Genomic DNA, 23,364 nt, shown 5'->3' with positions numbered 1-23,364 from the left:
ATCTACATTTATTTTACAGCCTATAGCATAGAATCCTCGTGAAATATTATTTTACACGTACACATTCACATAACATATACTTGCAATATGTAAAATAAAATTTTACTCGGTATATTTTCACTTCAGGAGTTGTTAACATTTAATGTTTGGCTATGTTGGCTTTTTTTTTTTAGTCGATTGGCAGGAAGATGCTGACAGGAAAGAGGAGACATTAGCTATCATTTCAGATCTTCTTGGCTTCAGCTGGACTGGTAAGCTGTCAAATTATGCAATTAATTTTAAGTTTTATATTTTAAATTTTAAATACGCAATGTACTTTAGGAAGAGGCTGTATTTTAGGTAGAGGCTGTATTTACTGCATTTTTCAAATGTTATTTTAACTTTAACTCAACTATTCATCATCAGGAACAGATGATATTATACATAATTCAACCCTTTTGTTATTTGATTTGTTCTCCACCTCTCAAGAACTTGCAAGAGAACTGGAATTCAGTGAAGATGATATTCAGCTAGTGAGAACAGAGAATCCTAATTCCCTGCAAGAGCAGAGCCATGCTTTACTGCAGCGCTGGGTTGAACGTGAGGGAAAACACGCCACAGGTCCATAACATTTTGTCCTGCCAGATATGCCTTTATGAAATTATTTGTGCATTTGGTAGACCCATATTCAAATCGCTGATTGAATACAAATGTTTTATTTTCAGTTTTTACGTAATAGAAATGAATGTCTTCTAGTCATCTATTAATAAATTATTGATTCTTCCACAGAGGACTGTCTGATTAAGAGGCTGACTAAGATCAACCGCATGGACATTGTTCATCTTATTGAAACCCAGATGAACAAGTCAGTTCAAGAGCAAACATCTAGAACTTATGCAGAGATAGAGAAGACACTGGATCACAGTGAAGGTAGTTGTACTTCTTAGCACACTGAACACCCTACCTTACACCAAGCTCCCTGTGTGTTTACGTTCATTCATATATATACATATATATGTTGTTTTTAGTGTCAGTAGCCTTATCTTCAGTCCAAGAGGATGCAGATAGCCCCAGAGTCGTGAGAAAAGTGGAGTCAGACCGCAGACCACCCCCAGCTGTTTCAGAAGAGGACCTCTCAGTCGCTTCCCTACTGGATATTCCTTCGTGGGCAGAGCCTGTTGGACAGATCCATTCGGAGAGCATGCATGGTGACCTATTGGAGGAGCTTGAAATCCCGCAGTAAGTTATTCATTTGAAAATATTCCTGACTCTGCAAAATGCACTGGCAGTGCAACACAATGTCAGATCAAACTACTCCTTTTCTCAAGCCTAATGTTTCCCACCAAGTTGTCCTCAGGAAACAGAACAGTGTCCTATCCTGCTTCAGGCTGTTCTTTGTGTCATATAGTGGGTGCAGTTCTTTGGGTGTGTTTCCCTTTTAGCTTGTCAGATTAGGACTCTGAGATGCACATTTATCATCAAAGTCAGATTTTGTGACCTATCTTTCTTTTTGTTCTGCAGTGAGTTGAATCCTAACTTGTGGACCTCTGAGAATGTAATTACACGTGAATCAAGTCAAGACAACTTAGATGAGCAAGTAAGTATGCAGCCTACTTCAAAAGAAGCTGCATTTGGGAGCCAAGCAACTCAGGTTTATGACCCCAAAGTGAAAGACCAGGAAGCTCATTTCATCAGCTCTTTCCAAGGTGGAGCTCAAGTCAAAGATGGTCAAAGCCTAGAGCACTGTGGTTATGAAGACAAGCAAGGTCAATCCTGTGAAATTCACTCATCTCACTCATCTTTTTCTGTCAGAGACTTTACTCTGAGGCTGTCAGAGTCAGACAAAATTGAAACTGATATCAGTAAGCTTTGTAATGAATTACATTGTGCACCCTTGTTTTGCAGTAGAGATCCAGCCAGTTCTAGTGAGATCACAGCCCAGTTCAAGAGAGTACTCTATAGTCATGACAAGACCACACAGGTTTCAGGTGTGGACATGGACACCAAACCCTTCAAGTTAAGCAAAGAAGAAATAACAAAGTGCAATGTATATAGTGAAGTCATTCTGGAAAACTTGCCCTTCATTGATGACAATGCTGATATGCAGGCAACTGAACTCAATATTGCAACAGCTAAGTCCAGCAACGTGAATCCATTTAAAAATGGCATACAGACAATGATGCCATGCAGTCAGACAACCTGTCGCCCTCATTGTATGGCTTGTGACTCAACTGAGATGATCTGTAATTGTTATTCTACTACTCCAAACAGTAACAATGTTGTAGCAGCAGCAAACAGGTCCTGCATTACTGAGCCAGAGAATTTGTCTTTCCACTATTTCCAGCCTGTCACTTATCTCACACTACAAACACCTGAGTGTGGTATCACATTACCTTCCACTTTTATAGACTGCAGCCGATTGACCCCTGATTCTTTAGCATCTGAAGAGCAGTGTGGCTCCCTTTCTCCCGCTAATGAAAGTGGTCACTTCCTTCCAGATGCATGGATGTTAAATGAATCTGTACCTAGATTGTCATCCCCCGAATCTGTCATGTCAGTTAGTGATTATAGAGCAATGTCACCTGACTCTCCTCAGGGTGGGGAAAGAGTATTACCTCCAGACTTTTCAAGTATATTTGATGAGACCTATGCACTCTCTGTTATGTCTGAGAGATGTAGTTCTCCAGAAGTTACAAACAACTTCACTGAAAATGAATATAACACCTGTGAGTCATGTAGTTACGACCACAAACTGCTTTTTGGGTCAAAGGCTTTTGTTCCTGTAATTTCACACTCTAGACCAGTATCGAATGACTATCTAATCTCTAAATATAGTCCAAGACATGAGGGTGAACATTTAAAGAAAGAATCCAGAACATTCTCACCTGTGATAGTAGAAAATGAATATGATCTTTCAGTTCACAAAGGAATATCTTCACCTGACTTGTGTGCAGCTATTCATGACTATTTATCTACAGATAGGGATTGCCGACCATCTTCCCCACAATCGCAAACTTCTCAGTGCAGTTTTTCATTTCTTGAACTATTGCTGTCACAGCCAATTCGCACACAGCTAATGAATCAACACTGTCATTATTATTTACAGTATTCAGGAGAAAATCCATCCTCACCATCCCTGATGCCAACTTCTTACCAAAAATTCAGTGTAAAGGAAGCAGGTCAAAGTAGCCCTTTGATGGAGGACTATGTAGATTGTGATTGCCCTCCGTCTATCCCCCAGCAATCTGCCACATCAGTTTATCTTCCACCACATTTTTCTGCTTCACAGCACCAACATAATGCATGTGATGTCAAGCAATATACTATAAAGAATTGCTCATCTCATCTTAATCAATGGCGAGATGATAAAACCACAGATGCATCAGATTCATTGATATGTCACATGAAAGGACGAGAAATACCAATTATGGATTCATCTACTCTTACATGTGTAGAAGTCAAAATCATTGACACTGAAGACTTGGGCTGTTCAGCTAAAGAAGAAGAGTCATTTCAATTTAAGCCACTAGTTTCTGGAGTCCAAAAATTAAGAGAGGAAAGGAGTCAATCTTACCTTGATTACTGGTTTTCAAAGCTGGAAGCAGAATCTTTAGAAAATAATTCATTACCAGGGAAGTCAGTTGAAGATTTAACAACAAAGCCAAAATTGGCTCCAGAATACAATGAAATGAAAGAGACTATAAATTTGACTTCGGTGAAAGAATTATCACCTACCAAAGACCAACACCAAAAACTTGAAACTTGTGACAACTTGCAAAAAATATCTTTAGCCCAACCACTTGTGTTTGACTTAGTGGAGAGACCAAAATACATTTTGGACTTTCCAACGATAACTCAATTCTCTAACACAAAAAAACCCTTAAATGAAACTGTAAACAAAGACTGTCAGTATGCATTATTCACAACTGAGAAGGAAGCACTAAGGCCATGTTTGAAAATTTCACATACATCGCTAGGAAAACAGAGGGATTATGTATTTCCTGAAGATACAAAAAGTTTGGGGACCGTATGCACTCTAACTGAAAAGGAGTTAACCCTTATCAGTGACTTGAGAACAGTACCTACACAAGTTTTTGAGGATAACAAAAAAAATTCAAAAGATTTCTATTCTTCAGATATTGAACTTACACGCTCAGCTTTTAATGTAAAATCATGCCTAAGATTGCGGCCAAAATCTCCTGAATCATTGGAGTCTGATGATGAATTTAGTCCTCTCTCTCCTGACTCACCTGTTACTCAGTTCAGATGTCCCCATAATGAGTACAATGAAGAATTGCTAAGGCCTGCTTCAAGACCTTTGACCTATGCACAGGTTGTGCGAGGCTTTACACATGACAACGAATGTGACACTTTATTTGACTTCCAAATTAGTGACTTGAGAACTATGCCTTCTGCGTCTTCGCCATCAGAAGCATCTGATACAGAACATACCCTTTATCTTCTAGACGAGTGGGTGGTGGAATTAAGGCCACAGTCTCCTGAATCACTAGAGTCTGAAGGTGAATTTAGGCCGCTCTCTCCAGACTCACCTGTTCCTCAGTTCAGATGTCCCCATAATGAATGTAATGCGGAATTGTTAGGGCAAAGGTCGGTTACACCAGAATCAGCATTTTCAGACTGGGAAGATTCTGATTTGCGTCTGGAAATTATGTTTGATGAGATCAGACCAGTGTCCTCTCAGTCACATTCATCTGATTTTAGTCTGGATCTGTTGTCAGATAATAGAGCATTGTCTCCAGAGTTTGTGTCTCCTGGTTTGGACTTTTCACTCTTGAACAGTTGGCTGGCAGACTTTAGATCATCCTCCCCAGAATCTTTGGTGTCAGTTCATCAATGTCCTCATTCTTCTTCCATGATGTTAAGTCCAACAATCAGTCAACATTGTAACTACTACTTGCAATATTCTGAAAATAGGCCCACGTCACCTCTTTCAACAATGTCCGATAATGATGATTTAGAATCTTGTCTTGCACAAATGTTTGAAGACAACAAACCAGATTCACCAGATTCCTACTCTTCAAATGTTGAAGTTAAACACTCAGCTCTTACTGTAAAATCATCGCCTTTGCTGCCTGCTTCAAGAACTTTGACCTATGCACAGGTTGTGCAAGGCTTTACACATGACAACGAATGTGACACTTTATTTGACTTCCAAAGTAGTGACTTGAGAACTATGCCTTCTGCATCTTCGCCATCAGAAGCATCTGATACAGAACATACCCTTTATCTTCTAGACGAGTGGGTGGTGGAATTAAGGCCACAGTCTCCTGAATCGCTGGAGTCTGAAGGTGAATTTAGGCCACTCTCTCCGGACTCACCTGTTCCTCAGTTCAGATGTCCCCATAATGAATGTAATGCGGAATTGTTAGGGCAAAGGTCGGTTACACCAGAATCAGCATTTTCGGACTGGGAAGATTCTCATTTGTGTCTGGAAATTATGTTTGATGAGATCAGACCAGTGTCCTCTCAGTCACATTCATCTGATTTTAGTCTGGATCTGTTGTCAGATAATAGAGCATTGTCTCCAGAGTTTGTGTCTCCTGGTTTGGACTTTTCACTCTTGAACAGTTGGCTGGCAGACTTTAGAGCATCCTCCCCAGAATCTGTGGTGTCAGTTCATCAATGTCCTCATTCTTCTTCCATGATGTTAAGTCCAACAATCAGTCAACATTGTAACTACTACTTGCAATATTCTGAAAATAGGCCCACGTCACCTCTTTCAACAATGTCCGATAATGATGATTTAGAATCTTGTCTTGCACAAATGTTTGAAGACAACAAACCAGATTCACCAGATTCCTACTCTTCAAATGTTGAAGTTAAACACTCAGCTCTTACTGTAAAATCATCGCCTTTGCTGCCTGCTTCAAGAACTTTGACCTATGCACAGGTTGTGCGAGGCTTTACACATGACAACGAATGTGACACTTTATTTGACTTCCAAAGTAGTGACTTGAGAACTATGCCTTCTGCATCTTCGCCATCAGAAGCATCTGATACAGAACATACCCTTTATCTTCTAGACGAGTGGGTGGTGGAATTAAGGCCACAGTCTCCTGAATCGCTGGAGTCTGAAGGTGAATTTAGGCCACTCTCTCCGGACTCACCTGTTCCTCAGTTCAGATGTCCCCATAATGAATGTAATGCGGAATTGTTAGGGCAAAGGTCGGTTACACCAGAATCAGCATTTTCGGACTGGGAAGATTCTCATTTGTGTCTGGAAATTATGTTTGATGAGATCAGACCAGTGTCCTCTCAGTCACATTCATCTGATTTTAGTCTGGATCTGTTGTCAGATAATAGAGCATTGTCTCCAGAGTTTGTGTCTCCTGGTTTGGACTTTTCACTCTTGAACAGTTGGCTGGCAGACTTTAGAGCATCCTCCCCAGAATCTGTGGTGTCAGTTCATCAATGTCCTCATTCTTCTTCCCTGATGTTAAGTCCAACAATCAGTCAACATTGTAACTACTACTTGCAATATTCTGAAAATAGGCCCACGTCACCTCTTTCAACAATGTCCGATAATGATGATTTAGAATCTTGTCTTGCACAAATGTTTGAAGACAACAAACCAGATTCACCAGATTCCTACTCTTCAAATGTTGAAGTTAAACACTCAGCTCTTACTGTAAAATCATCGCCTTTGCTGCCTGCTTCAAGAACTTTGACCTATGCACAGGTTGTGCGAGGCTTTACACATGACAACGAATGTGACACTTTATTTGACTTCCAAAGTAGTGACTTGAGAACTATGCCTTCTGCATCTTCGCTATCAGAAGCATCTGATACAGAATATACCCTTTATCTTCTAGACGAGTGGGTGGCGGAATTAAGGCCACAGTCTCCTGAATCGCTGGAGTCTGAAGGTGAATTTAGGCCGCTCTCTCCGGACTCACCTGTTCCTCAGTTCAGATGTCCCCATAATGAATGTAATGCGGAATTGTTAGGGCAAAGGTCGGTTACACCAGAATCAGCATTTTCAGACTGGGAAGATTCTGATTTGTGTCTGGAAATTATGTTTGATGAGATCAGACCAGTGTCCTCTCAGTCACATTCATCTGATTTTAGTCTGGATCTGTTGTCAGATAATAGAGCGTTGTCTCCAGAGTTTCTGTCTCCTGGTTTGGACTTTTCATTCTTGAACAGTTGGCTGGCAGACTTTAGAGCATCCTCCCCAGAATCTGTGGTGTCAGTTCATCAATGTCCTCATTCTTCTTCCATGATGTTAAGTCCAACAATCAGTCAACATTGTAACTACTACTTGCAATATTCTGAAAATAGGCCCACGTCACCTCTTTCAACAATTTCCAATAATGATGATTTAGAATCTTGTCTTGCACAAATGTTTGAAGACAACAGACCAGATTCACCAGATTCCTACTCTTCAAATGTTGAAGTTAAACACTCAGCTCTTACTGTAAAATCATCGCCTTTGCTGCCTGCTTCAAGAACTTTGACCTATGCACAGGTTGTGCGACATGACAACGAATGTGACACTTTATTTGACTTCCAAAGTAGTGACTTGAGAACTATGCCTTCTGCATCTTCGCTATCAGAAGCATCTGATACAGAATATACCCTTTATCTTCTAGACGAGTGGGTGGCGGAATTAAGGCCACAGTCTCCTGAATCGCTGGAGTCTGAAGGTGAATTTAGGCCGCTCTCTCCGGACTCACCTGTTCCTCAGTTCAGATGTCCCCATAATGAATGTAATGCGGAATTGTTAGGGCAAAGGTCGGTTACACCAGAATCAGCATTTTCAGACTGGGAAGATTCTGATTTGCGTCTGGAAATTATGTTTGATGAGATCAGACCAGTGTCCTCTCAGTCACATTCATCTGATTTTAGTCTGGATCTGTTGTCAGATAATAGAGCATTGTCTCCAGAGTTTGTGTCTCCTGGTTTGGACTTTTCACTCTTGAACAGTTGGCTGGCAGACTTTAGAGCATCCTCCCCAGAATCTGTGGTGTCAGTTCATCAATGTCCTCATTCTTCTTCCATGATGTTAAGTCCAACAATCAGTCAACATTGTAACTACTACTTGCAATATTCTGAAAATAGGCCCACGTCACCTCTTTCAACAATGTCCGATAATGATGATTTAGAATCTTGTCTTGCACAAATGTTTGAAGACAACAGACCAGATTCACCAGATTCCTACTCTTCAAATGTTGAAGTTAAACACTCAGCTCTTACTGTAAAATCATCGCCTTTGCTGCCTGCTTCAAGAACTTTGACCTATGCACAGGTTGTGCGAGGCTTTACACATGACAACGAATGTGACACTTTATTTGACTTCCAAAGTAGTGACTTGAGAACTATGCCTTCTGCATCTTCGCTATCAGAAGCATCTGATACAGAATATACCCTTTATCTTCTAGACGAGTGGGTGGCGGAATTAAGGCCACAGTCTCCTGAATCGCTGGAGTCTGAAGGTGAATTTAGGCCACTCTCTCCGGACTCACCTGTTCCTCAGTTCAGATGTCCCCATAATGAATGTAATGCGGAATTGTTAGGGCAAAGGTCGGTTACACCAGAATCAGCATTTTCGGACTGGGAAGATTCTCATTTGTGTCTGGAAATTATGTTTGATGAGATCAGACCAGTGTCCTCTCAGTCACATTCATCTGATTTTAGTCTGGATCTGTTGTCAGATAATAGAGCGTTGTCTCCAGAGTTTGTGTCTCCTGGTTTGGACTTTTCACTCTTGAACAGTTGGCTGGCAGACTTTAGAGCATCCTCCCCAGAATCTGTGGTGTCAGTTCATCAATGTCCTCATTCTTCTTCCATGATGTTAAGTCCAACAATCAGTCAACATTGTAACTACTACTTGCAATATTCTGAAAATAGGCCCACGTCACCTCTTTCAACAATTTCCAATAATGATGATTTAGAATCTTGTCTTGCACAAATGTTTGAAGACAACAGACCAGATTCACCAGATTCCTACTCTTCAAATGTTGAAGTTAAACACTCAGCTCTTACTGTAAAATCATCGCCTTTGCTGCCTGCTTCAAGAACTTTGACCTATGCACAGGTTGTGCGAGGCTTTACACATGACAACGAATGTGACACTTTATTTGACTTCCAAAGTAGTGACTTGAGAACTATGCCTTCTGCATCTTCGCCATCAGAAGCATCTGATACAGAACATACCCTTTATCTTCTAGACGAGTGGGTGGTGGAATTAAGGCCACAGTCTCCTGAATCGCTGGAGTCTGAAGGTGAATTTAGGCCACTCTCTCCGGACTCACCTGTTCCTCAGTTCAGATGTCCCCATAATGAATGTAATGCGGAATTGTTAGGGCAAAGGTCGGTTACACCAGAATCAGCATTTTCGGACTGGGAAGATTCTCATTTGTGTCTGGAAATTATGTTTGATGAGATCAGACCAGTGTCCTCTCAGTCACATTCATCTGATTTTAGTCTGGATCTGTTGTCAGATAATAGAGCGTTGTCTCCAGAGTTTGTGTCTCCTGGTTTGGACTTTTCACTCTTGAACAGTTGGCTGGCAGACTTTAGAGCATCCTCCCCAGAATCTGTGGTGTCAGTTCATCAATGTCCTCATTCTTCTTCCATGATGTTAAGTCCAACAATCAGTCAACATTGTAACTACTACTTGCAATATTCTGAAAAAAGGCCCACGTCACCTCTTTCAACAATGTCCGATAATGATGATTTAGAATCTTGTCTTGCACAAATGTTTGAAGACAACAGACCAGATTCACCAGATTCCTATTCTTTAAATGTTGAAGTTAAACACTCAGCTCTTACTGTAAAATCATCGCCTTTGCTGCCTGCTTCAAGAAATTTGACCTATGCACAGGTTGTGCGAGGCTTTACACATGACAACGAATGTGACACTTTATTTGACTTCCAAAGTAGTGACTTGAGAACTATGCCTTCTGCATCTTCGCCATCAGAAGCATCTGATACAGAACATACCCTTTATCTTCTAGATGAGTGGGTGGCGGAATTAAGGCCACAGTCTCCTGAATCGCTGGAGTCTGAAGGTGAATTTAGGCCACTCTCTCCGGACTCACCTGTTCCTCAGTTCAGATGTCCCCATAATGAATGTAATGCGGAATTGTTAGGGCAACGGTCGGTTACACCAGAATCAGCATTTTCAGACTGGGAAGATTCTCATTTGTGTCTGGAAATTATGTTTGATGAGATCAGACCAGTGTCCTCTCAGTCACATTCATCTGATTTTAGTCTGGATCTGTTGTCAGATAATAGAGCATTGTCTCCAGAGTTTGTGTCTCCTGGTTTGGACTTTTCACTCTTGAACAGTTGGCTGGCAGACTTTAGAGCATCCTCCCCAGAATCTGTGGTGTCAGTTCATCAATGTCCTCATTCTTCTTCCCTGATGTTAAGTCCAACAATCAGTCAACATTGTAACTACTACTTGCAATATTCTGAAAATAGGCCCACGTCACCTCTTTCAACAATGTCCGATAATGATGATTTAGAATCTTGTCTTGCACAAATGTTTGAAGACAACAAACCAGATTCACCAGATTCCTACTCTTCAAATGTTGAAGTTAAACACTCAGCTCTTACTGTAAAATCATCGCCTTTGCTGCCTGCTTCAAGAACTTTGACCTATGCACAGGTTGTGCGAGGCTTTACACATGACAACGAATGTGACACTTTATTTGACTTCCAAAGTAGTGACTTGAGAACTATGCCTTCTGCATCTTCGCTATCAGAAGCATCTGATACAGAATATACCCTTTATCTTCTAGACGAGTGGGTGGCGGAATTAAGGCCACAGTCTCCTGAATCGCTGGAGTCTGAAGGTGAATTTAGGCCGCTCTCTCCGGACTCACCTGTTCCTCAGTTCAGATGTCCCCATAATGAATGTAATGCGGAATTGTTAGGGCAAAGGTCGGTTACACCAGAATCAGCATTTTCAGACTGGGAAGATTCTGATTTGTGTCTGGAAATTATGTTTGATGAGATCAGACCAGTGTCCTCTCAGTCACATTCATCTGATTTTAGTCTGGATCTGTTGTCAGATAATAGAGCGTTGTCTCCAGAGTTTCTGTCTCCTGGTTTGGACTTTTCATTCTTGAACAGTTGGCTGGCAGACTTTAGAGCATCCTCCCCAGAATCTGTGGTGTCAGTTCATCAATGTCCTCATTCTTCTTCCATGATGTTAAGTCCAACAATCAGTCAACATTGTAACTACTACTTGCAATATTCTGAAAATAGGCCCACGTCACCTCTTTCAACAATTTCCAATAATGATGATTTAGAATCTTGTCTTGCACAAATGTTTGAAGACAACAGACCAGATTCACCAGATTCCTACTCTTCAAATGTTGAAGTTAAACACTCAGCTCTTACTGTAAAATCATCGCCTTTGCTGCCTGCTTCAAGAACTTTGACCTATGCACAGGTTGTGCGACATGACAACGAATGTGACACTTTATTTGACTTCCAAAGTAGTGACTTGAGAACTATGCCTTCTGCATCTTCGCTATCAGAAGCATCTGATACAGAATATACCCTTTATCTTCTAGACGAGTGGGTGGCGGAATTAAGGCCACAGTCTCCTGAATCGCTGGAGTCTGAAGGTGAATTTAGGCCACTCTCTCCGGACTCACCTGTTCCTCAGTTCAGATGTCCCCATAATGAATGTAATGCGGAATTGTTAGGGCAAAGGTCGGTTACACCAGAATCAGCATTTTCGGACTGGGAAGATTCTCATTTGTGTCTGGAAATTATGTTTGATGAGATCAGACCAGTGTCCTCTCAGTCACATTCATCTGATTTTAGTCTGGATCTGTTGTCAGATAATAGAGCGTTGTCTCCAGAGTTTGTGTCTCCTGGTTTGGACTTTTCACTCTTGAACAGTTGGCTGGCAGACTTTAGAGCATCCTCCCCAGAATCTGTGGTGTCAGTTCATCAATGTCCTCATTCTTCTTCCATGATGTTAAGTCCAACAATCAGTCAACATTGTAACTACTACTTGCAATATTCTGAAAATAGGCCCACGTCACCTCTTTCAACAATTTCCAATAATGATGATTTAGAATCTTGTCTTGCACAAATGTTTGAAGACAACAGACCAGATTCACCAGATTCCTACTCTTCAAATGTTGAAGTTAAACACTCAGCTCTTACTGTAAAATCATCGCCTTTGCTGCCTGCTTCAAGAACTTTGACCTATGCACAGGTTGTGCGACATGACAACGAATGTGACACTTTATTTGACTTCCAAAGTAGTGACTTGAGAACTATGCCTTCTGCATCTTCGCTATCAGAAGCATCTGATACAGAATATACCCTTTATCTTCTAGACGAGTGGGTGGCGGAATTAAGGCCACAGTCTCCTGAATCGCTGGAGTCTGAAGGTGAATTTAGGCCGCTCTCTCCGGACTCACCTGTTCCTCAGTTCAGATGTCCCCATAATGAATGTAATGCGGAATTGTTAGGGCAAAGGTCGGTTACACCAGAATCAGCATTTTCAGACTGGGAAGATTCTCATTTGCGTCTGGAAATTATGTTTGATGAGATCAGACCAGTGTCCTCTCAGTCACATTCATCTGATTTTAGTCTGGATCTGTTGTCAGATAATAGAGCGTTGTCTCCAGAGTTTGTGTCTCCTGGTTTGGACTTTTCACTCTTGAACAGTTGGCTGGCAGACTTTAGAGCATCCTCCCCAGAATCTGTGGTGTCAGTTCATCAATGTCCTCATTCTTCTTCCCTGATGTTAAGTCCAACAATCAGTCAACATTGTAACTACTACTTGCAATATTCTGAAAAAAGGCCCACGTCACCTCTTTCAACAATGTCCGATAATGATGATTTAGAATCTTGTCTTGCACAAATGTTTGAAGACAACAAACCAGATTCACCAGATTCCTACTCTTCAAATGTTGAAGTTAAACACTCAGCTCTTACTGTAAAATCATCGCCTTTGCTGCCTGCTTCAAGAACTTTGACCTATGCACAGGTTGTGCGAGGCTTTACACATGACAACGAATGTGACACTTTATTTGACTTCCAAAGTAGTGACTTGAGAACTATGCCTTCTGCATCTTCGCCATCAGAAGCATCTGATACAGAACATACCCTTTATCTTCTAGACGAGTGGGTGGTGGAATTAAGGCCACAGTCTCCTGAATCGCTGGAGTCTGAAGGTGAATTTAGGCCACTCTCTCCGGACTCACCTGTTCCTCAGTTCAGATGTCCCCATAATGAATGTAATGCGGAATTGTTAGGGCAAAGGTCGGTTACACCAGAATCAGCATTTTCGGACTGGGAAGATTCTCATTTGTGTCTGGAAATTATGTTTGATGAGATCAGACCAGTGTCCTCTCAGTCACATTCATCTGATTTTAGTCTGGATCTGTTGTCAGATAATAGAGCGTTGTCTCCAGAGTTTGTGTCTCCTGGTTTGGACTTTTCACTCTTGAACAGTTGGCTGGCAGACTTTAGAGCATCCTCCCCAGAATCTGTGGTGTCAGTTCATCAATGTCCTCATTCTTCTTCCATGATGTTAAGTCCAACAATCAGTCAACATTGTAACTACTACTTGCAATATTCTGAAAAAAGGCCCACGTCACCTCTTTCAACAATGTCCGATAATGATGATTTAGAATCTTGTCTTGCACAAATGTTTGAAGACAACAGACCAGATTCACCAGATTCCTATTCTTTAAATGTTGAAGTTAAACACTCAGCTCTTACTGTAAAATCATCGCCTTTGCTGCCTGCTTCAAGAACTTTGACCTATGCACAGGTTGTGCGAGGCTTTACACATGACAACGAATGTGACACTTTATTTGACTTCCAAAGTAGTGACTTGAGAACTATGCCTTCTGCATCTTCGCCATCAGAAGCATCTGATACAGAACATACCCTTTATCTTCTAGATGAGTGGGTGGCGGAATTAAGGCCACAGTCTCCTGAATCGCTGGAGTCTGAAGGTGAATTTAGGCCACTCTCTCCGGACTCACCTGTTCCTCAGTTCAGATGTCCCCATAATGAATGTAATGCGGAATTGTTAGGGCAACGGTCGGTTACACCAGAATCAGCATTTTCAGACTGGGAAGATTCTCATTTGTGTCTGGAAATTATGTTTGATGAGATCAGACCAGTGTCCTCTCAGTCACATTCATCTGATTTTAGTCTGGATCTGTTGTCAGATAATAGAGCATTGTCTCCAGAGTTTGTGTCTCCTGGTTTGGACTTTTCACTCTTGAACAGTTGGCTGGCAGACTTTAGAGCATCCTCCCCAGAATCTGTGGTGTCAGTTCATCAATGTCCTCATTCTTCTTCCCTGATGTTAAGTCCAACAATCAGTCAACATTGTAACTACTACTTGCAATATTCTGAAAATAGGCCCACGTCACCTCTTTCAACAATGTCCGATAATGATGATTTAGAATCTTGTCTTGCACAAATGTTTGAAGACAACAAACCAGATTCACCAGATTCCTACTCTTCAAATGTTGAAGTTAAACACTCAGCTCTTACTGTAAAATCATCGCCTTTGTTGCCTGCTTCAAGAACTTTGACCTATGCACAGGTTGTGCGAGGCTTTACACATGACAACGAATGTGACACTTTATTTGACTTCCAAAGTAGTGACTTGAGAACTATGCCTTCTGCATCTTCGCTATCAGAAGCATCTGATACAGAATATACCCTTTATCTTCTAGACGAGTGGGTGGCGGAATTAAGGCCACAGTCTCCTGAATCGCTGGAGTCTGAAGGTGAATTTAGGCCACTCTCTCCGGACTCACCTGTTCCTCAGTTCAGATGTCCCCATAATGAATGTAATGCGGAATTGTTAGGGCAAAGGTCGGTTACACCAGAATCAGCATTTTCGGACTGGGAAGATTCTCATTTGTGTCTGGAAATTATGTTTGATGAGATCAGACCAGTGTCCTCTCAGTCACATTCATCTGATTTTAGTCTGGATCTGTTGTCAGATAATAGAGCGTTGTCTCCAGAGTTTGTGTCTCCTGGTTTGGACTTTTCACTCTTGAACAGTTGGCTGGCAGACTTTAGAGCATCCTCCCCAGAATCTGTGGTGTCAGTTCATCAATGTCCTCATTCTTCTTCCCTGATGTTAAGTCCAACAATCAGTCAACATTGTAACTACTACTTGCAATATTCTGAAAAAAGGCCCACGTCACCTCTTTCAACAATTTCCAATAATGATGATTTAGAATCTTGTCTTGCACAAATGTTTGAAGACAACAGACCAGATTCACCAGATTCCTACTCTTCAAATGTTGAAGTTAAACACTCAGCTCTTACTGTAAAATCATCGCCTTTGCTGCCTGCTTCAAGAACTTTGACCTATGCACAGGTTGTGCGACATGACAACGAATGTGACACTTTATTTGACTTCCAAAGTAGTGACTTGAGAACTATGCCTTCTGCATCTTCGCTATCAGAAGCATCTGATACAGAATATACCCTTTATCTTCTAGACGAGTGGGTGGCGGAATTAAGGCCACAGTCTCCTGAATCGCTGGAGTCTGAAGGTGAATTTAGGCCGCTCTCTCCGGACTCACCTGTTCCTCAGTTCAGATGTCCCCATAATGAATGTAATGCGGAATTGTTAGGGCAAAGGTCGGTTACACCAGAATCAGCATTTTCAGACTGGGAAGATTCTGATTTGCGTCTGGAAATTATGTTTGATGAGATCAGACCAGTGTCCTCTCAGTCACATTCATCTGATTTTAGTCTGGATCTGTTGTCAGATAATAGAGCATTGTCTCCAGAGTTTGTGTCTCCTGGTTTGGACTTTTCACTCTTGAACAGTTGGCTGGCAGACTTTAGAGCATCCTCCCCAGAATCTGTGGTGTCAGTTCATCAATGTCCTCATTCTTCTTCCATGATGTTAAGTCCAACAATCAGTCAACATTGTAACTACTACTTGCAATATTCTGAAAATAGGCCCACGTCACCTCTTTCAACAATGTCCGATAATGATGATTTAGAATCTTGTCTTGCACAAATGTTTGAAGACAACAGACCAGATTCACCAGATTCCTATTCTTTAAATGTTGAAGTTAAACACTCAGCTCTTACTGTAAAATCATCGCCTTTGCTGCCTGCTTCAAGAACTTTGACCTATGCACAGGTTGTGCGAGGCTTTACACATGACAACGAATGTGACACTTTATTTGACTTCCAAAGTAGTGACTTGAGAACTATGCCTTCTGCATCTTCGCTATCAGAAGCATCTGATACAGAATATACCCTTTATCTTCTAGACGAGTGGGTGGCGGAATTAAGGCCACAGTCTCCTGAATCGCTGGAGTCTGAAGGTGAATTTAGGCCACTCTCTCCGGACTCACCTGTTCCTCAGTTCAGATGTCCCCATAATGAATGTAATGCGGAATTGTTAGGGCAAAGGTCGGTTACACCAGAATCAGCATTTTCGGACTGGGAAGATTCTCATTTGTGTCTGGAAATTATGTTTGATGAGATCAGACCAGTGTCCTCTCAGTCACATTCATCTGATTTTAGTCTGGATCTGTTGTCAGATAATAGAGCGTTGTCTCCAGAGTTTGTGTCTCCTGGTTTGGACTTTTCACTCTTGAACAGTTGGCTGGCAGACTTTAGAGCATCCTCCCCAGAATCTGTGGTGTCAGTTCATCAATGTCCTCATTCTTCTTCCCTGATGTTAAGTCCAACAATCAGTCAACATTGTAACTACTACTTGCAATATTCTGAAAAAAGGCCCACGTCACCTCTTTCAACAATGTCCAATAATGATGATTTAGAATCTTGTCTTGCACAAATGTTTGAAGACAACAGACCAGATTCACCAGATTCCTACTCTTCAAATGTTGAAGTTAAACACTCAGCTCTTACTGTAAAATCATCGCCTTTGCTGCCTGCTTCAAGAACTTTGACCTATGCACAGGTTGTGCGACATGACAACGAATGTGACACTTTATTTGACTTCCAAAGTAGTGACTTGAGAACTATGCCTTCTGCATCTTCGCTATCAGAAGCATCTGATACAGAATATACCCTTTATCTTCTAGACGAGTGGGTGGCGGAATTAAGGCCACAGTCTCCTGAATCGCTGGAGTCTGAAGGTGAATTTAGGCCGCTCTCTCCGGACTCACCTGTTCCTCAGTTCAGATGTCCCCATAATGAATGTAATGCGGAATTGTTAGGGCAACGGTCGGTTACACCAGAATCAGCATTTTCAGACTGGGAAGATTCTCATTTGTGTCTGGAAATTATGTTTGATGAGATCAGACCAGTGTCCTCTCAGTCACATTCATCTGATTTTAGTCTGGATCTGTTGTCAGATAATAGAGCATTGTCTCCAGAGTTTGTGTCTCCTGGTTTGGACTTTTCACTCTTGAACAGTTGGCTGGCAGACTTTAGAGCATCCTCCCCAGAATCTGTGGTGTCAGTTCATCAATGTCCTCATTCTTCTTCCATGATGTTAAGTCCAACAATCAGTCAACATTGTAACTACTACTTGCAATATTCTGAAAATAGGCCCACGTCACCTCTTTCAACAATGTCCGATAATGATGATTTAGAATCTTGTCTTGCACAAATGTTTGAAGACAACAAACCAGATTCACCAGATTCCTACTCTTCAAATGTTGAAGTTAAACACTCAGCTCTTACTGTAAAATCATCGCCTTTGCTGCCTGCTTCAAGAACTTTGACCTATGCACAGGTTGTGCGAGGCTTTACACATGACAACGAATGTGACACTTTATTTGACTTCCAAAGTAGTGACTTGAGAACTATGCCTTCTGCATCTTCGCTATCAGAAGCATCTGATACAGAATATACCCTTTATCTTCTAGACGAGTGGGTGGCGGAATTAAGGCCACAGTCTCCTGAATCGCTGGAGTCTGAAGGTGAATTTAGGCCGCTCTCTCCGGACTCACCTGTTCCTCAGTTCAGATGTCCCCATAATGAATGTAATGCGGAATTGTTAGGGCAAAGGTCGGTTACACCAGAATCAGCATTTTCAGACTGGGAAGATTCTGATTTGTGTCTGGAAATTATGTTTGATGAGATCAGACCAGTGTCCTCTCAGTCACATTCATCTGATTTTAGTCTGGATCTGTTGTCAGATAATAGAGCGTTGTCTCCAGAGTTTGTGTCTCCTGGTTTGGACTTTTCATTCTTGAACAGTTGGCTGGCAGACTTTAGAGCATCCTCCCCAGAATCTGTGGTGTCAGTTCATCAATGTCCTCATTCTTCTTCCATGATGTTAAGTCCAACAATCAGTCAACATTGTAACTACTACTTGCAATATTCTGAAAATAGGCCCACGTCACCTCTTTCAACAATTTCCAATAATGATGATTTAGAATCTTGTCTTGCACAAATGTTTGAAGACAACAGACCAGATTCACCAGATTCCTACTCTTCAAATGTTGAAGTTAAACACTCAGCTCTTACTGTAAAATCATCGCCTTTGCTGCCTGCTTCAAGAACTTTGACCTATGCACAGGTTGTGCGACATGACAACGAATGTGACACTTTATTTGACTTCCAAAGTAGTGACTTGAGAACTATGCCTTCTGCATCTTCGCTATCAGAAGCATCTGATACAGAATATACCCTTTATCTTCTAGACGAGTGGGTGGCGGAATTAAGGCCACAGTCTCCTGAATCGCTGGAGTCTGAAGGTGAATTTAGGCCGCTCTCTCCGGACTCACCTGTTCCTCAGTTCAGATGTCCCCATAATGAATGTAATGCGGAATTGTTAGGGCAAAGGTCGGTTACACCAGAATCAGCATTTTCAGACTGGGAAGATTCTGATTTGCGTCTGGAAATTATGTTTGATGAGATCAGACCAGTGTCCTCTCAGTCACATTCATCTGATTTTAGTCTGGATCTGTTGTCAGATAATAGAGCATTGTCTCCAGAGTTTGTGTCTCCTGGTTTGGACTTTTCACTCTTGAACAGTTGGCTGGCAGACTTTAGAGCATCCTCCCCAGAATCTGTGGTGTCAGTTCATCAATGTCCTCATTCTTCTTCCATGATGTTAAGTCCAACAATCAGTCAACATTGTAACTACTACTTGCAATATTCTGAAAATAGGCCCACGTCACCTCTTTCAACAATGTCCGATAATGATGATTTAGAATCTTGTCTTGCACAAATGTTTGAAGACAACAAACCAGATTCACCAGATTCCTACTCTTCAAATGTTGAAGTTAAACACTCAGCTCTTACTGTAAAATCATCGCCTTTGCTGCCTGCTTCAAGAACTTTGACCTATGCACAGGTTGTGCGAGGCTTTACACATGACAACGAATGTGACACTTTATTTGACTTCCAAAGTAGTGACTTGAGAACTATGCCTTCTGCATCTTCGCTATCAGAAGCATCTGATACAGAATATACCCTTTATCTTCTAGACGAGTGGGTGGCGGAATTAAGGCCACAGTCTCCTGAATCGCTGGAGTCTGAAGGTGAATTTAGGCCACTCTCTCCGGACTCACCTGTTCCTCAGTTCAGATGTCCCCATAATGAATGTAATGCGGAATTGTTAGGGCAAAGGTCGGTTACACCAGAATCAGCATTTTCGGACTGGGAAGATTCTCATTTGTGTCTGGAAATTATGTTTGATGAGATCAGACCAGTGTCCTCTCAGTCACATTCATCTGATTTTAGTCTGGATCTGTTGTCAGATAATAGAGCGTTGTCTCCAGAGTTTGTGTCTCCTGGTTTGGACTTTTCACTCTTGAACAGTTGGCTGGCAGACTTTAGAGCATCCTCCCCAGAATCTGTGGTGTCAGTTCATCAATGTCCTCATTCTTCTTCCATGATGTTAAGTCCAACAATCAGTCAACATTGTAACTACTACTTGCAATATTCTGAAAAAAGGCCCACGTCACCTCTTTCAACAATTTCCAATAATGATGATTTAGAATCTTGTCTTGCACAAATGTTTGAAGACAACAGACCAGATTCACCAGATTCCTACTCTTCAAATGTTGAAGTTAAACACTCAGCTCTTACTGTAAAATCATCGCCTTTGCTGCCTGCTTCAAGAACTTTGACCTATGCACAGGTTGTGCGACATGACAACGAATGTGACACTTTATTTGACTTCCAAAGTAGTGACTTGAGAACTATGCCTTCTGCATCTTCGCTATCAGAAGCATCTGATACAGAATATACCCTTTATCTTCTAGACGAGTGGGTGGCGGAATTAAGGCCACAGTCTCCTGAATCGCTGGAGTCTGAAGGTGAATTTAGGCCGCTCTCTCCGGACTCACCTGTTCCTCAGTTCAGATGTCCCCATAATGAATGTAATGCGGAATTGTTAGGGCAAAGGTCGGTTACACCAGAATCAGCATTTTCAGACTGGGAAGATTCTGATTTGCGTCTGGAAATTATGTTTGATGAGATCAGACCAGTGTCCTCTCAGTCACATTCATCTGATTTTAGTCTGGATCTGTTGTCAGATAATAGAGCATTGTCTCCAGAGTTTGTGTCTCCTGGTTTGGACTTTTCACTCTTGAACAGTTGGCTGGCAGACTTTAGAGCATCCTCCCCAGAATCTGTGGTGTCAGTTCATCAATGTCCTCATTCTTCTTCCATGATGTTAAGTCCAACAATCAGTCAACATTGTAACTACTACTTGCAATATTCTGAAAATAGGCCCACGTCACCTCTTTCAACAATGTCCGATAATGATGATTTAGAATCTTGTCTTGCACAAATGTTTGAAGACAACAAACCAGATTCACCAGATTCCTACTCTTCAAATGTTGAAGTTAAACACTCAGCTCTTACTGTAAAATCATCGCCTTTGCTGCCTGCTTCAAGAACTTTGACCTATGCACAGGTTGTGCGAGGCTTTACACATGACAACGAATGTGACACTTTATTTGACTTCCAAAGTAGTGACTTGAGAACTATGCCTTCTGCATCTTCGCCATCAGAAGCATCTGATACAGAACATACCCTTTATCTTCTAGACGAGTGGGTGGCGGAATTAAGGCCACAGTCTCCTGAATCGCTGGAGTCTGAAGGTGAATTTAGGCCGCTCTCTCCGGACTCACCTGTTCCTCAGTTCAGATGTCCCCATAATGAATGTAATGCGGAATTGTTAGGGCAACGGTCGGTTACACCAGAATCAGCATTTTCAGACTGGGAAGATTCTGATTTGCGTCTGGAAATTAGGTTTGATGAGATCAGACCAGTGTCCTCTCAGTCACATTCATCTGATTTTAGTCTGGATCTGTTGTCAGATAATAGAGCATTGTCTCCAGAGTTTGTGTCTCCTGGTTTGGACTTTTCACTCTTGAACAGTTGGCTGGCAGACTTTAGAGCATCCTCCCCAGAATCTGTGGTGTCAGTTCATCAATGTCCTCATTCTTCTTCCCTGATGTTAAGTCCAACAATCAGTCAACATTGTAACTACTACTTGCAATATTCTGAAAATAGGCCCACGTCACCTCTTTCAACAATGTCCGATAATGATGATTTAGAATCTTGTCTTGCACAAATGTTTGAAGACAACAAACCAGATTCACCAGATTCCTACTCTTCAAATGCTGAAGTTAAACACTCAGCTCTTACTGTAAAATCATCGCCTTTGCTGCCTGCTTCAAGAACTTTGACCTATGCACAGGTTGTGCGAGGCTTTACACATGACAACGAATGTGACACTTTATTTGACTTCCAAAGTAGTGACTTGAGAACTATGCCTTCTGCATCTTCGCCATCAGAAGCATCTGATACAGAACATACCCTTTATCTTCTAGACGAGTGGGTGGTGGAATTAAGGCCTCAGTCACATTCATCTGATTTTGGTCCCGATTCTTTATCAAATAATAGTCCTTCGTCCCCAGAAAATGAACGCGACACAACTTCGTCCCGAAAATCAAGTCATGCTTTCAGAGAAAAATCAACTTCAGCCAAGGCTTTTTCATCAGATTTTGAACCTCTATCTTCTCAAAACCTATTAGTTAATAAAAACCATACCCAGGTACACACTTCATCTTTGCATTCCTTGCCATCACAGTCATATGAAATGAGATATGTTAGTGATTCTAGCATACAAAACAAAGTTTGTTTTCCCAAACTAATGTCACATCTTTCTGATCCAATGTATAAAGGAAAATGTCCTTGTTGTGATATTAGATTTTCTGAAACCATCCACCTATTTAGTCAAGTCAGTTGAACATCACAAAAAATATCCTGACGCAATAGTAACTAAAATGGTTCAGTTTTTTTTCTCTAGTATTTCACCAGTCACCAGTCATCTTTTTTTGCATAACAACTATTGTGTTATTAGATCTTCAAGCATCTCTATTGCAATGCTGAAGACACCCGTAATCTTGACTTATGACGTTAATTTATGATAAACTGTGTGATTCCCCTACACATATATTCTATTTATCCTTTATTCCTTTATTCCTTAGTCCTTATGCTCTTTTCCTCAATGCAAGTAAGGCCAACTAGTTACTGCTAGGGCTTCTAGGTACTACTAGGATCATGGGATTAACTCAAAATGAGCTTAATGTTCCCTTATGTGTTTTCAACTGTTGCCTTTTTTAGTGAATGTGGTTGTATTTTGAGCCCTAATTTTGAGGGGGGTTTGTTTTTTTGTTTGACCAAGCCTTTCATGTTCCCTAATGTGTAATGTTTAATGATTATCCACGCCAGTTAGGGCTGGTCAATATGGCCTAAAATCCATATCATGGTATAATTTGAAGCATGTGCGGTAACGATATATATCGCGATATATTCTTTTCTTCTGTATAACATACTTTACACACTATAAGGCAGGGGTCGACAACCCTGGGCACGCGTGCCAAGGGTTAACTGATGGCACGACCGTATCTGGACTGGCCATCTGGCATACCGGGTGATTTTTCGTTTTTATGGGCTGATTATGTATTTATTTATTTATTTTTGTAACGGTATAAACAATGAAAGGTGGTGGATTGGCCAGATACTGGTCGATGTGTAAAAATAACTCAGTTGTTTGTGGAAGCTCCGCCATAGCCACCACCAGAGGCCAGCGGGTGGATGAGGGAAAGGGGGGGCAGGAGGAGAGACCCGAGGCAGCCGCTGGTCCGAGTGTCAGGTGAACTGAACTTCAGGTAAGACGTTATGACCTGCAGTCTATCTGGGTCATAGAAAGACCAAGTTTAGGTGTAGTTTATTTTCGTTGTGCTGACTTTTTACAGTCAGTTACAATAACCCGTACTGCGTACTAGCTGGCGGAGTTTCTATACAGCTGGGCAGGTGCTATGATGTTACTGATAGCGAACTTTATTTTATTCATAAGGTTAGTTAGTAGAGTTGCCAACCGTCCTGTAAAAAACGGAATAATCCCATATTCAGAGAAAATATTACGCGTTTCGTATTGAGCTGAAAAGG

General features: G+C 41.5%; 2 protein-coding genes across 5 annotated transcripts in view; both read left to right on the top strand.

Moving 5' to 3' along the window:
• ank2a (ankyrin 2a, neuronal) overlaps window positions 1–23,364 on the top strand; it is an 88,506-nt gene that overhangs the window by 53,265 nt on the left and 11,877 nt on the right. For all 4 annotated transcript variants that reach the window (XM_085409995.1, XM_085409994.1, XM_085409992.1 and 1 more), the window contains 5 exons: window positions 174–251; window positions 469–600; window positions 769–909; window positions 1,008–1,218; window positions 1,501–1,576. In XM_085409995.1, the coding sequence (XP_085266121.1) occupies window positions 174–251; window positions 469–600; window positions 769–909; window positions 1,008–1,218; window positions 1,501–1,576 (638 nt within the window). The remainder of the gene's footprint in view (window positions 1–173; window positions 252–468; window positions 601–768; window positions 910–1,007; window positions 1,219–1,500; window positions 1,577–23,364) is intronic.
• On the top strand, window positions 1,583–10,370 carry LOC146668138 (uncharacterized). Its single transcript, XM_085408341.1, has 2 exons — window positions 1,583–10,013; window positions 10,294–10,370. Exons 1-2 carry the CDS (start codon window positions 1,583–1,585, stop codon window positions 10,368–10,370), a joined length of 8,508 nt encoding a protein of 2,835 aa, XP_085264467.1.

This window comes from Rhamphochromis longiceps, linkage group LG6 (assembly GCF_057381845.1).
Source record: "Rhamphochromis longiceps isolate RC_006_pf linkage group LG6, R_longiceps_female_GT1.1, whole genome shotgun sequence".
Taxonomy (NCBI): Eukaryota; Metazoa; Chordata; class Actinopteri; order Cichliformes; family Cichlidae; genus Rhamphochromis; species Rhamphochromis longiceps.
The sequence above is the reverse complement of the archived record's forward strand: the minus strand, read 5'-3'. Positions and strand labels throughout refer to the sequence as shown.

Coding starts and splice junctions, on each gene's coding strand:
- LOC146668138 (XM_085408341.1), top strand. CDS start 1,583: ATGCAGCCTACTTCAAAAGAAGCTGCATTTGGGAGCCAAGCAACTCAG. Junction 10,014..10,293: donor TGAATCGCTGGAGTCTGAAG/GTGAATTTAGGC, acceptor ACTCTTGAACAG/TTGGCTGGCAGACTTTAGAG.